At 45.7% G+C, this 15,097-nt stretch overlaps 1 protein-coding gene across 2 annotated transcripts in view; it reads left to right on the top strand.

Annotated features, from left to right (window-relative positions):
- The window catches only part of TMEM255A (transmembrane protein 255A), a 57,044-nt gene extending 42,035 nt beyond the window's left edge, over window positions 1–15,009 (top strand). The window contains exons 7-9 of one of the 2 annotated variants that reach the window (XM_075940993.2): window positions 1,268–1,427; window positions 5,273–5,416; window positions 12,024–15,009. In XM_075940993.2, the coding sequence (XP_075797108.1) occupies window positions 1,268–1,427; window positions 5,273–5,416; window positions 12,024–12,182 (463 nt within the window). In that variant the 3' untranslated portion in view covers window positions 12,183–15,009. Of the gene's footprint in view, window positions 1–1,264; window positions 1,428–5,272; window positions 5,417–12,023 lie in introns of both variants that reach the window. The other variant, XM_075940992.2, reaches the window with a different exon arrangement.
- Window positions 15,010–15,097: the final 88 nt, after the last annotated feature.

Raw genomic sequence — 15,097 nt, 5'->3', positions numbered from 1 at the left:
ATGTTTTGAAATCTCCGAAACTAAACATGTTGATTTAAAAAAAAAATATTGGCCAGGTTTGACCTGAATTCATGAATAGTTTCAGAGAACCAAAACATTTTTACATTTTTAATGAAAAATTGATTTGGAAAAAAGTATCAATTTTCCAAAGCTCTGCAGGGATTGGACTTTCCCATATAATTTGAATTTGTGTGTGACCATAAGAACCCTGAATGTAGTTTCCAAGTACTGAGACATGCATATTCTAGATGCTTACAGTGTCTGAAACAGTATTCTTTAGGATCCACTGGAGATCCATCTGATTTACTTCCTGGAGTGGCATTCAGAAAGAAGTGATTATGGGAGAACCTTACGTTTAAGACTCAAGGTTGCTGGGTTTGCAGTGGCACTCCTCCTGCCATATCCAAATAATGAAAATTTTTATTTGATATTTTACAGGGGAAGCGGGTGCGTAAATGCACAAGATGGGATGTGACCGATGAAATCTAAACCCAAGGTCCCGAGTGCTTAGGGTCACAATAAATATTCTTTATTTCTTGATGTAACTGTTGTGTAACATTGGTGGATGCTATCAGAGAACTGTCAGGACTTGAGCCAGAGGTGGTAGGAACAGCTGCTGTGCTACATTTCAGTAGGGGAATGGGGTGGTGTGTACGTAGTGGTTATCAGTCTGTACTGTACTGGAGAACATTTGGAATGAAAGGCTCTATGTAAATGCCAGATGAAATAGATATTGAATATCAGCCTTTTACCAAATTTCATTTAAGTGACTCCACAGTTCAGTTCCCAGCTCTGAGGCAGTGTAGACTTGGTTAAGCTATGTGTCCTCTGTGTCTATAAATGATCCACCTATCAAATGGCTATGGTTATGCATACTAACCTCTCAGGGAGGGGTGAGAAACTGTAAAGTATAGGAAGTGTTTTGAGATCATCTGGTTAATGGTGCTGTACAAGAACAGAGCATTACTTAATTATCTATTATTCTGGCATTAAGCAGCCCTGGGCTAACTGGGAGGACATGAGGTAGGAATGTTAGAGGAAGCTCCCAGGGGGTCAAGACATGTATTCAAGAGGAGTATCCTCCCCTGCTGTGATCATGTGGGGAGATGTCAAAATTTAGGTCCCAACGTGATGGGCCTACTCCAGGGTCCTCACCTGTAGAAACATGCACTTACATTAGGACCCCTGGTTCATTAAAGGAATACATTCTTTTATTGACGTGGGCTTTTTTGGATTTTTATACTGTGGTTTCTTTTCTAATCAGCAGAGTGGAAATTTCCGGTGGCTACTATGAATATATTGATGTCAGCAGCTGCCAGGATATTATTCACCTTTACCACTTGCTCTGGTCAGCGACAATTTTGAACATAGTTGGATTGTTTCTAGGGATTATCACAGCTGCCATCCTTGGAGGCTTTAAAGACATGGTAAGATGATGCAGACTTCTAGAGAAATGAAAAGGATGGGATGAGACAAGTTTAGACCTACACATTTTGAGTGTTCTCTTGAAAGAGCCTTAAAAAGCGCACTGGTGATGATATTACAGAATGTGCAGAGGGTGGTTGTTTAAATTCTCTTTACTATGTGTGAATAATTCACACCATGCACCATTGTGCTTGTGCTGAGAAGGTGGCACTGAAAAAACTATAAGCAGAAAGTGAAACTGGCTAAGTTGGCAGATCTAATGATACTGTATAAGCAGAGGGAATTGCAAAAGGTTAATGAATAAGCACATGAAGAAATGTAAGATTAAATCAGTGCACCAGGACTCTCTGATCCTGGAACATCCGTGATCATGCTGGACCACAGATGTTGCCGGACCAGAGAATCCCACCCAGATTGTAAAGGTGCAACCTGTATATCCACCTTCGGGTACGTCTAGACTGGTGGGTTTTTCCAGGACACCGGAGGTATCCCGGAAAAACTCTGCCGCGTCCAGGGAATGCGTTTGCTCATCCGCTTTTTTTAGTGAAAGAGCAAATGGGCTCTTTCAGGAAGCCCTGTATACCTCGTTCTACGAGGAATAAGGCTTGGCTGAAAGAAGAGACTTTTTCCCCATTTGGCCCTGTCTAAATGGGGCCTTCATGTAAAATGGTTAGAGTTGATTTTTTGGGGGAAAGCAGCTAAGATAATTTGGGCCCTGAAAGAACATGAAAATACTGTTCTGACACTTGGTGGTATTGTGGTAGGCTTGAAAAGAGAGAGAGAGAGACACACACACACATGAATAGTCACAGAAGCAGATTCATGTACACTTGTCTCTTCTGTCCTTTGTGGCTCATTTGGAATAATTCTAAGTGAAAGGGATGTGACAGGTCTCTTCCTTCTGAGGTCTCTTCCAGCTCTATGATTCTATGACAGAGAGTTTGTTCCTCCAGATGATGTATTCCTCTTGCAGAATTAATAATGGGCTCTTTAGCCAATGCTCCTAATATCAGAAATACACATTTTTTGACCCTCTCTTCAAAATCCATCAAAATCTTCCCAAACAAAATATGAATATTGTCAAAATATGAGGTATATACTGAGGTCACTGGTTACGGTTTGCTTAAGTAGTATTGCCTTCTAAACTCAGTCCAAATCATTCTGACTATAAAGTATGCAAAGAGAGAAGTACAGAACCACCTCTAACAGAAGAGTTGTAATATCCAATGCATTTTAATGCACGGTTGCAAAGAGATCAGCTTACTAGAATAAACAATTTTAAAGACAATTTCCTTCTCCCATTTGTGAAGCCATTCTGAAAACCCACTTCATTTAAGTATTATTGTGGAACGCGCTTTGGACTGTTTGCTCTTAAAGGAAACACCTTTACTAGCGAAAGAATGAATTGACTTCAGAGCAGTCAGACAGAATTGCAAGTTGTTAATTCACCTGAACTGGGCTCTGAAATCAATTTCTCTTCCTTTAAATCACTTCTGCAGCTGTGCAGGTGTTAGTTATCTGTGAGTGTGGGCAGGGCCGTCCTTAGGATTTATGGTGCCCTACGCGAGATTATTAAACTGGTGCCCCTATAACTGACTTGCGCTTCCACCCCTAGTCCCTCCCCTTCCCAGAAACCCCAGCAGCCAATCCCTTCCCTGAGACTATGCTGCAGGCAGTGCATTCAGCTCTCTAGGACCCAGCCCTGCTGTTACATGCTCTACTGCTTCCTGTCATAGGCATGCGCAGCACATTTCATTAGGGTGTGCACCCAAAGAATTTTTTAAAATGTACTCTTTGACCCCCATTAGCCACACCCCTGACCCTCGTTAGCCATGCCTCTGGAGGCAACACTCTCAGGGCAAGATGGACACATGACCAAAGTAAAAGGTGTCATGTGACCCCCCCCCCAGGACTTTTCCCACCATCCTCCTACCAATAGGGATTAGATTGGCCCCCACCAAACCCCCCTCATGCAACTATCCTGCAATTGCATTACCCCAATGTGTGTGACATTAACCTCGGGGGGGGGGGCGGAGAGGCTGGGGGAAGTGTTCCATCTCAGGCTGTGTCTACATTGGTGCCATCTTGCGCAAAAGCAAGCGCTTTTGCGCCAAAACTTGCTGCCTGTCTACACTGGCCACAAGTTCTTGCGCAAGAACTCTGATGCTCCCGCTCAGGAATAAGCCCTCTTGCGCAACTGGTCTTGCACAAGAGGCCAGTGTAGACAGGCAACATGAATTTCTTACGCAAGAAAGCCCTATGGTTAAAATGGCCATCAGAGCTTTCTTGCGCAAGAGAGCGTCTACACTGGCATGGATGCTCTTGCGCAAAAGCACATCTCTTGTGCAAAGGCACATGCCAGTGTAGACTCTCTCTTCTGGAAGAGTTTTTGCACAAGAACTCTTCCGCAAAAGTGTTCTTGCGCAAAATCATGCCAGTGTAGACATTAAGAGTTTCCTCCCATGAGCAAAATGAATTTTGTGTTGTGCACCAGTACTGAGTTCATGTGGCTTGTTTGGATATGCCACTGTGGCACCCAAGTTATTAATAAATATCTTATAAACCTCTACCTTTTCCCTCTGCTGCCATGTCTCCTCCCCTTGCTCCATCAGCTCCCCTGGTGCCTGCTGCCCCCAAGCCTCCTCTGCTGTCCTGACTCCTGCCATTCTCACTGCCCTCAGCCTTCCTGAGACCTGCCCCCCTCCACCAACCCTTCTCTACCCCCTGTGCCCACTCCTCCAGTAGCCCCACTCTGATCACGTGAGCTACCCCTCCTCATCCCCTCTTCTAACACCTCCCTCTACACACTCGTTCTGCCTCTCTCCTCTGGTGCTGCTCCCTTCCCTGCAGGTGTCTGCTCTTCTGCTTCACCTCCAGAATCCCCTGGCACCTGCACCTTCCCTTAGCCCTGCACCCTCCTGGTGCCTCCCCCTTCCCTTACTGCCCCTGCCCCCTTTGCCCTGTTTTTCCCTGATGCCCCACCCTCCACCACTCTCTGCCCCGTTCCCCTCCTGCCTCTGTGCCCTCACACATGCCTTGCTCCATCCCCTCCTCCCTCTAGCCCCCAATGCCCTTCCCCTCTCCTCTCCTCTCCCAGCATCACCCTGTCCCTCTACCACTGACCTCTCCCCTCCTGCCCTTTTCCTCATTGTCTCTGCTTGCCCCCCCCCCCGCATTAATCTCTCCTGCACCCCTACCCCTTGGTGCCTTGCCCTTTCTTCTCCTGACCTGCTCCCCTCTCATCAGCACAAGCCCCTTCCTCTCCCACCCCTCCCCTCCCCCTCACCTACCTTCCCGTTTGCAGGGCTGGAGTCTGCTGCAATCGGACCCCAGAAGTCCCCGCAGCCCGGGCTCCAGAGCACATGCCAGTGCCGGGCCGCTTGGCACTCGCAGCTCCGGCCCATCACAACATGGCAGGTCCTGCCCTAGCAAGGCTCTGCCCCCCTGCACCCCGCTTGCCTGCCGTGGCGCGACCTGGCTGTTTTTAAAAATGGCGCCGCAATGCTAAGCTGCGCGTGACCCTGCCCCTGGTGCAGCCCGGCTCCTCCCAACGCTGCTGCCCAGGCTGACAGCTTCCCTTCCCCAGCCGGGATCAGCTTGCTGGCCTCCTCGCCGGAGTCCCTCGGCCCGGTGGGGTCTTCTGGCGGGGCCGCCAGTGCCGGCAGTGCCCCTACTGGCTCCGGTGCAGAGCGCACACGTATGCTTCCCCAGGCTGGCAGAGTGGTGCCCCAGAAAGTGTGGTGCCCTACGCAACTGCGTACTCCGCATATGCCTAAGGACGGCCCTGAGTGTGGGGCAGGTGCAAGTTAACCTTTGTGTCACCCCGTGTGTGTTTTTGTCTCCACAGACTCCCTCCCTTCCTACACTGAACTGTACAGTTGAAAATGCGCATCCCTCAGTATCCTACTACTCGAGGCCACAGGTGACTTCTTACAACACTTATTACCACAGCACACCTCATCTGCCGCCATACTCAGCGTATGACTTCCAGGTATGGCACAACAGACAGTGGCATTAAATAGATAAGAATACCTTAGCCTGGGGACCATGAAGGTGTGCCTTCCCCAGAGATCTACCTACGGCGATCCCGCCTCCTTACATAGGGCACTAGACCTCCTCTGCAAGCCCACAGCTTGTCCTTAGGCTCTGTATTGAAGTTACACTAGGAGCATGTCCAGACTGGAGTCATAGGGTGTGACTGCCACTTGCGTAGCCATCCCCGCACTAGCTATCATCTGGCCCGAGTCATTACTCCAGGTTCCAGGCTGCCCCTCACTCACTACTGCAACTTGCACCCGAGTTATCTCTGATGTGTCTGTGTGAGCTGCAGCCATCCTCAGTGATTACAGTGTAGACATACCGAGCCTCCACCTCCAGGGCAATGGAACAAATTGTGCCTCCTTCAACCCTGCTGTGACCCATGGACCACTTGATGCCAGAGGGCACAGGTGCATCCAGAGGTACAGGGATTCCCTGAGATCCTCTAGTCCATAGGTTCCCAAACTGGAGGGGGCATGAAGAAATTCCAGGGGGGCACGAGACAGACTAGAACAGTGGTTCCCAAACTTTTCGACATCACGCCACGCCCCCTTTTTGAAAAACCCTCACTCCTCCCCCCCCCATCAAGTTTTGCTGCCCCGGTCAGTTCCTTTTTTTTTTCCTCAACAAGTTTTGCTGCTATTTGGGGGGGGGGGGGGAGTGAGAGTTTTTCAAAAAGGGGGTGTGATGTTGAAAAGTTTGGGAACCACTGTTCTAGTCTGTCAGTGAATACCACAGAAGGTCTCTAGTGAAAGTCTGCCACGCAAATCATCATAATCATTGCAAGATGCAGGCACAGAAAAGATGTAAAGACTTTTAAAAATATACTTAAAATTATGTTAGTTGGGTTGGTGTGTTAAGGCAGGTCACCAGAAGTGGTCCCAGTCTGCCTGTCAGGCAGAGAGGAACAGACACTTATCTCAGGCTGTGGTCATGTTTACATTGAGAATAGCACCCTTCACATCTGAACAACATGCTAAGCATCGGTTTGTGAGGGCAGGAGATCTGGGGGCAGGGGAGCACATGAAGTCTTCTTGCCTCCACAAGAGCACACGGCGGCAAGAGAGACATGCCGGCTGTTTTAAAACTGCCTGCGTGTGGCTCTAGCTGCCGCATGCTTCCCTGCCCCCAGGTCCTGATTGGCCTGGGGGCAGGAAGCGTGCATGAGGTCTCTTTCCACTAGGCACCTGTTTTAAAACAGCTGGGTTTCTCTAGAGAGTGGGGGAGGGAGGGAGAAGACTTCTCACGCTCCCCCTTCCCAAGCCAATCTCCTGGCCCCACCCCTTCCACCCAAGGCTCCCTTTTAAAAATTATTGCCCACCCCGATCTAGCCTCTGAGTCTGTTTTTTTTATGAAACCATTTGTTTCTAATATTCTTATTTGCCATCACTTGAATGTCTATTAATGATAAACTTATTCCTGTTTTCACTATGTATCTCTGTGCTATGTGTTAAGAGGTGTGCTTCCTAAATCAGCTGTTGTGACATGGTACACACTGGTCTTTTGGGAGTAGCGAACTTGATTGTTCTGCGCGTGGAACAGGGATTAGACATGCCAGAGGGATGCTCGGAAGACTTGGGGGTTCATGTGTGCCTATTGCTAACCTGTGCAAAGAGCACAAGGCCTGTGGGGACCTGGAAGGCTATGTTATTGCTGCCTGAGGCTGGTGGTATCAGAGAGCTGATCTGCAGGCACAGACAAGACTTCCTCATGCTAAGGGGCAGGTGGTGGTGAGGAGCCTCCCAACCCTAGATTCCCTGGGGAAGGGGCACACGTCCCTCATAATGGGTTGTTTTAGATCTTCATAACACAGTCCTACTTCCCCTTTTCTTATACACACTGATGAGCAGGAAAATGGTCCTCTACTTCCCTTCCCCATGACCGGAGTATCCTCTTGGAGATGTGCCAAGATTCTGAACATTCCTGCTGTGGTGTTTAACAAGTATCCTTATTTATGATTAGCATTTTGGTGGCTTTTTGGGGTAATTTAAGAAAGGAGGAGTCAATGTACATTTCACACCTTCCCTTGTCCTCAGTCTTCTCTGTTTACCACTAGCCCTCCAGGTTCTGTCCTGGTAACGCTGACGTCAGGAAGGTTCTAAAGCAGGGAGTATTCTTAGGCTCGGGATTTTTAGGACTTGTCCTACACACTGTTTCTGTACCAATTTCATTAGATCCGTGCAACCCCCCAGATTGTGGACTTACACTGCTGTGAAAGGACTACTTCAGCATAGCTTATTCCTATGCATTTACCAAACTGAATCATACTGACAAGCACCTTTCTAAGGTGCTGTACTTATGCACGCTCTTATTTCTAAACTGGTACAGTTAAATGGTCACACAACCTGTGTTTGGACCAAAGGTAGCATTTTCAAAAACACTGGAGTCCCATCTTCAGAAGTAGACACCAAGACTTGAGCTCCTAAACCCCTAAGGGCCTTGAAAATAGTTCCCTCAGACTATCTACATGTTTTGTTAGTCTATAAAGTGCTACTAGACCATTTGTTGTTTTCTTCTGTGGAGTCACTCTATTACTTTGATAAGAGGACACAGAAGCACCTGGAATAGAGCCCAGATCTCCTGACTTTGTCTCCTTCCCTATCCTCTGACAAACTCTCTCCAGCTTTGTGCATGTGTTATCAGAGTGACGGAGTCTTTGTTCGTTTTTAGGCGCACAGGTTGGGCTGAGATTGTTTCAGGCCAGGTGTGAGCCTAGACCAGCTTCCTGTTGTCCATGACATTCCAACCACTTGAACAGAGGCATCTCCAATGACAGTGGCAGCAGACCCTTACTTCTCTCATCCCGTTTTAACAGTTTCCCGCTTGCCAGATATCGTAGGGTTGCCAGGTGTCCGGTATTCTACCAGACAGTCCGGTATTTGCGCTCTTTGTACGGTAAAAAAAATCAGAGAATACAGGACATGTGCAATGGCCGCTATTCTCTGATTTTTCCGGCTGTGCACCAGACGGAAGCCTGGCGTGGGCGGGGGGGAGCGGCTGGAGGGGCGGAGCCATGATCAGTGCTAGGAGCCTGTGATTGTGCGAAGCCTGGCGGGAGCGGGGGAAGTGGCTGGGACGTTAGCCCGCATTGGGGTGGTTGTTTTTTTTTTTTTTTTGCTTGACCAAAATACCACGTGTCTGGTATTTTTGGGGGGACGATCTGGCAACCCTCTATATCAGCCTCTGCATAAAAATAGTACTCCTCACTCTGTGCTAGTCATTCATGTTGTGTATTAGAAAGCGGGGAGCAGGGAACGATCAGCTGGGAAAGTCTCATCCCTGCTGTGTTTTGACTTCTGTAGGTAGCAGGCCAAGTGCGGTGCTGAGAAGCAAATGCAAATGAGTAGGTTGTTTCATCCCAGTAGTGGCTCGTTCCACTTTTTGTTCCTTTTAGAAAGGGAGGTTTCAAGTGCAGCCCTTTCAATGGCCTGTTTCATTAATAAAATCTGACTGCTGGCAGGAACCAAAATAAGCCAGGCCCACTCTACAGCTGCAACAAAGCCGGCTCTCCTCAAAAGCTCATGGCTGTTGCTAGGCAGCAACACACGGGTGCTCCGTAATGTTTGAAACTCAAGGTTGTGTTCTCTAGAAAGTACAACCGCAACACCTGCCACAGCAAAGCCCCCCTATGTTTCAAACCTTAGCATTTTGAGGGGTTCAGATGGCTGAAACCTGGCAGGGAGCAGAGGCTTAGCCCTAATTGGGAGGTGAGGAAAAGCTGTTTTGCATTTTAAAAGCAAATAAAAAACCAAAGTCATTGGTTTCTAAGACTTTTTTATGGATGCCACAATCTGCTCCACAGGTATCCAAGCCTGCTTTTACCTGGTGGCACAATATTTGCTCAGTAAGCTGTAATAGATCTGTGATGGGGAAAATCATGTGTATATATGACCTCCAGAATATAATTTTAAGAAACTTAAAGCAATTTTCACAGTCTTCTCAGGTTATATCCCAACTTCATAGCCTATTACTGCTTACACCTTAATCCTCCAGAGCTATAAACGCTCTTTTCTGACACACAATCAGAACACTTGCTCTCATTGTATTTACCTTTTCAGCACAATGCAAAGATTTTATCCTCACCGTAAATCGCCCTATGCTCTCAGGCAAGGTATCAACTAACCTCACCAGTATATTAGGTGCTTTCCAGGCTATATTTGTGGTATAAAAAACAAACAAAAGTGTCCAAGTGGTAATTTGTAATATCTTTGCATGTAATATAATTGTATGATACTTTGTTAATGTGTAATTTATCCCTAATCCTTCACAGCCTCACAATTCTTCACAACCAGTATCAAAAGGGATTCTATTGAATAGCCTGGAAGTATGCAAATTTTGTGTAACAAATCTGATTTTACAAAATTGAAGTGCCCCCCCTTTCATTAATGTAAAAGCCAAACAAACATACAGAAAGATTTGATTCTCAGGCAGTGGTTGCAATCTAAATTTTACAGAAGTGGTCTAATGTATGAAAAACAAAGGATGAAACTGATTAGTCTGTATTAAGTGTACAAGTTCAGTGAAATGGGTTAAGTCCATGGTCACCAACCATGTCGATTGTGGGGGCACATCCAGTCGATCTCAAGGTGTTCCCATCCCTTCCCCTTGCTCCTCCCACCCCTAACGAGGAGCCCACACCGGCACTCTCCTCCTGCAAAAATGGAGCTAGCTCTGGCTTCCTGCAGCATACAGCGAAGTCCCATGGCTGCGTGCCAGATCCAGCTCCTCAGGAAGTATGTGCGCTGCTCTTCCCCTCCCTACAACAGCGGGCATGCTTCCTGATAAGCTGGATCTAGCGCACAGCCACAGGACTTTCCTCCACCCCCACCCCCACCCCATGCTGCAGGAAAGAAGGAAGACAGCAAGGGAAAGGAAGGGAAGACAAGAAAGTGCACACTCCTTCCTTGCCCACAACAGTGCACGCGCTTTCTTGTCTTCCCTTCCTTCCCTGTGCTCTAGGGAGATGGGGGGCAGTTTAAGATGGCAATGCAGGATCTGGAGCAGCTGGATTTTTTTAAGGAGCCACACATGCACTTCTTCCAGCGCTACCCCACAGATCCTGCCCCAGAGATCCTTGTCCCTGGAGACCCCCAGGTACCAGCCAAGCTGTCCCTGCCGCCTCTCCCCTGGCCAAACCTCCACCAGCACTCTGCTCCTACCCAGACCCTCACCAGCACCTTGCTCCTGCCTTCTGGCCAGACACCCACCAGCACCCTGCTCCTGCCCCCTCCCTCCTGGCCAGACACCTATCCCCAGCTTGCTCCTGTACCCTACTTTCCATGCAGATTCTGCAACCCTGTCCCACTCATTGGCAGCCCTTTCCTGCACACGGGATCCCTCATTTTTGGCCCCACCTCAGAGTGTAGAGGGGCCCATAAAATCCACTAACCCTGGAACCTCAGAAGGGTTAATCTGGCCTGAGGCCTTGACCCTTCCCCCCCACACCAGGGGAGTGAGATGTCTCAGTTGGAGCCACATCAGTGAAGCTTGGGGGGTTGGAGGGGTTGTTTTTTTTGCATCTCCTTTGTGTGGTCCCTGACCCAAAATAGGTTCCCCGACTCTCCCATAAATAAAGACAATGGTGAAACCTTTTGTGTTGGACATAATATTTTATTTAAAAATGAAACCTGGCCAACAAGCCCCCAATTGGCCGCAGCATCATAACATTCCTGCACCCCCTACAAACCCCAACCTTAAGCCTATCATACACCGGAACCCCCTGTCCTGATCCCCTCACATCCCCGAACTCCTGCACCCAATACATCCTCAATCTTGGTCCACAACACACCTGCACCACCCACACACCGCAAACCTGTGCTCTGAGCCCTTCATACTCCCAACTCCCCCTGCCCTGAGCCCCTTATGTACCATAACCCAAACTCCTGCACCCCCACATCCACAACCTGCGGCTTGTTCAGCATCCCAACCGTCCACCTGACTCCAAAACTTTCCAGCCTGGAGCCCCCTCCCTGAGCCAGCATCCTCCTCTCTACCTCCTCCTGCACCCAAATTCCCTCTTAGAGCTTGCACTTTCACCCCTTCTCTCATTCTCACCCCAGAGTCCACACCTTCTTTCTCAGCCTAGTGAGAGTGAGTAAGGGCTGGAGATAGCAAGTGATGGAGATGAGGGGAACAGAGAGGGCAGGGCCTCAAGGAAGAGGTGGGGTTTGGGGAAGATCTTGGCTTGCCCTGACATTTAAAAAGTCATCTTGGGCGTAAAAAGGTTGGAGACAACTGTGTTAAGTAAGCAGCAGAAATGATGAATGGGAAATCAAATTTAACTCTTAAGTTTAAACAACCTTAAGCTCTTATCTTGCAAATAGTTACTCAGTTGCTTAACTTGATTTCAGTGGAGCTTTTCATTTGAATAAAGTTAAACGTGTAATAAGTGGTTGTAGGATCAAGGTGTAAAATATTAGCAACATCATACTGTTTGGTAAAAACTTTTTTTTTTAACTGATCACTGTGCCTTTCAGTGTATGAAATTAAGAAATGCTTATTTACCTTGTATTCTTTTCAAGTTTGATATTGACAAAAGTATTTGTCTCTCTTTTTCGCAGCATTCCAGTGTGTTTCCAGCTTCCACTCCTTCTGGACTTTCAGATGATCCCCAGTCAATGTCACCATCTCCAAGCTACATGTGGTCCTCCAATGCTCCTCCTCGTTATTCCCCACCATATTTTCCTCCTTTTGAAAAGCCACCACCTTATACACCCTAAAGAAAAAATGTGCTGTTGAAATATTTGTGAACATTTTGTATTTATATTTTACTGGGGTGGGAGAGAGAGAACATTACAGAAGACAATATAAAATACTGAGTTCTGTTCATTCTTGCAAGACTTATTTTACAGGTTTAACAAGCGTGTATAGAGCAAGGATTATTGCATTGGTGCTTATTAGTATCAGTGAATAGCAGGTGACCTAAATTCAAGCCTGTTTTACAATACAATTCACAGTAGTCCTTGATTTTTAAAGAGGTGCTACCTGGTCAGACTATTGATCGTAGTCTGCCATGCTTCAGCTTGAGCCAAGCAGTAACCTGGATACATATGGAGTGGAGATGGCCAGAATTGCTCTACAGATGAGGATGCTTGCAAATCATCTTTGATGTTAATTTTGTTTGGCCTTTCACTTCCTACAGTCAGAATATCACTGGGCTACAGAATGTAGTTAATATTTTTCATTGATTACAGTCTACATCCTTATCAAAGGAAAATCCAAAGAAGAGCATGAGTTTCTTAAATCATAATACAAACCTATGGGAGATGATGCCCTGTAGTAATCCTATAACTGGAGTAGAGCCTACTGAGGGAGAACTGCATGAGCCAGGTTGGCTTTTTTCCAGATACTTCATAAGGTAGGAGGTGTAACATTGAACAGAGTATTGCTAGTTCCGGTATGTATAAATGATATACAAATCACTGTTTGAATGGTGGTGTATCTACAATCCAGTTGCTAATACCTCCTAAATAGAAAGATTCATTTTTTTCCCATTCTGCAAAGAAAAGGCATCTGATGCTGTCTGTCCAGAAATCACTGAATCACACTTCAGCAAAACCATGTGTTTTCCTTGGGAATTTTTGTTAAGACTGTTTTGAATCAGCACTCTGTATAGGAACTTTTTTTAGTGGCTGTATTACAGACTGCATGTAATGAATTTCCATTATTTGTTCTGAAGATGTAAGTCTTTTGTGGATAAAATTCAACACAATGTAAACAATAGATTAGGACAAAGAATGTGCTGTTATTGTTGTGAGTTCTTTTAATCTTCAAATGATAATTGTGCTGATCTAGATTTCATGCAGCTTTTGCATGCATCTTGCATAACAAAAAAGTTCAATCTTATTAAGTGGCACAATGCGCCTTTAAAGTCTGGTTGTTGCTCAAGAAGTGATTTCGTTTGGCAACTTCCGGTTGAGAACTGCTCACTGAGTATTCCATCTCATGTCTGTTTACTTTGGAGATAAAAATAAAGTATCTGCTTTTTACTTGTTATATTTGAAAAGCTGGATTCTATTTCAACTCCTGCACCTGAAGAAGTGTAAACTGTCAAGCAGCACATATTTAGAGCTGTGCCACCTCAATCCAGACAAAATGTAATGGTGAGCAAAATTCAGCTTTGTAGAGTTTAATGCTGTTAAGTGAGCCACAACAAATGCAGTTGGGACTTCAGACTGCAGCATCTTTCTGTGTGCAACCCAAGCAAAGGTGAGGTGGTGTCACAAAGGAAGCTACCTGTTGAACCCATGATGCCACTTTCAGAGAACAACCACGCTTTAACATGCTGCTTTTAATCCTATACATTTGCAAAGCATTTAGACAGTTTTTAAAACTCAGCAGTTCCCTATCAGGTACAAGTCTATCTAGTCTCAAATTAAAGAGAGATTAAATTGTTCATCCAGAAGCAAATGTTGAACTTCTCTCTGATAGTGAAAATGGAGGGAGGAGAAATACATGGAAGATGCTCACTGAATTTAAAGCAGTAGTTTGTGCAGAAATATATTCCAACAAGTAGACTTCCTTCCCCTCATTATGTACAGTTTAAAATACAGCTCTCATAAGATTAGGCACCAGAAATAAATTAGCACACTAGTACTCCTTCTGTTCTAAATTAGCCTTACGGCTGCTCAATTCAATCCCATCTTAAAAAGAGACTTTGCATGCAATTAAAAAAGTGACAGTACCTGTGGGAAATATATTGCATAAATGTTCTTCTCTCCTCACCTGGGAAACAGAGTATGTCAGTTGTGCCTATCCCTATTAAATAGGGCTATAGGGAATAGGCTGCAAGTCAGAATGAAGGCCTATTGCACAGTCACGGGGGGGACAAAAAAATTCCTCGGTGCCAGAAAAAGGATCTTTGAAAGCAAGTGTACTGTTGGTACTTTTGGCCTGACAGAAGCAGAAAAACTTTGTCAAAACCCTTTTCCAAACCTTTGAGCTTTAAATAAATTGTTATATGCTGGTATATTTAAGCAAAAGCTGCATTGCTGCTTTAAATTCATTATAAAAGGAAAACTCAAAATTAACATTAAAGCATCATTGGGATTTTCTGTTTCATCACCTGTTTTCCTTCTGCTTCAACAACAATATAAGCATTTAACATAAATGCACTCTTATGCACTGTATCCATTATGTCTTATGAGAATGTAAAATTACATGACTCCTGTGTACCTTTTATTACTTCACAAAAGTAAAATAAAACAGAGAATTTTGTAAATGTTTACAAAGTTGCAGTTTACATTTTAGCAGTCTTTTCCGAGTATTAGTTTTGCAACCATTACACTGAAATTCACAACTAAGAACTACAGAAAAAGCCAACCAAGACAGTATTTGTTATTTTACAACCCAGAACTGCCAATCTTACTGGGCATGGTGCTTATTACCCTAAGTAGTCCCAGTTAAGTCATTTGGCCCTTATTTTGTAAATTATGTGTTCAAAGAACAAAGGTATCCTATGCATTTTCTAGTTGTAACTACAATTCTGTGAAAAACTTAAAATACAAGAAATAGTCTGGTAGCACTTTAAAGACTAATAAAATATGTAGATGGTATCATGAGTTTTCGTGGGCACAGCCCACTTCTTCAGATGACAGAAGTGCCCACGAAAGCTCATGATACCATCTACATATTT

This window comes from Pelodiscus sinensis, chromosome 13, assembly GCF_052426305.1.
Source record: "Pelodiscus sinensis isolate ZL-2025 chromosome 13, ASM5242630v1, whole genome shotgun sequence".
Classification (NCBI taxonomy): Eukaryota; Metazoa; Chordata; order Testudines; family Trionychidae; genus Pelodiscus; species Pelodiscus sinensis.
Note: the sequence above shows the minus strand (reverse complement) of the source record. Positions and strands in the feature narration are given on the sequence as shown.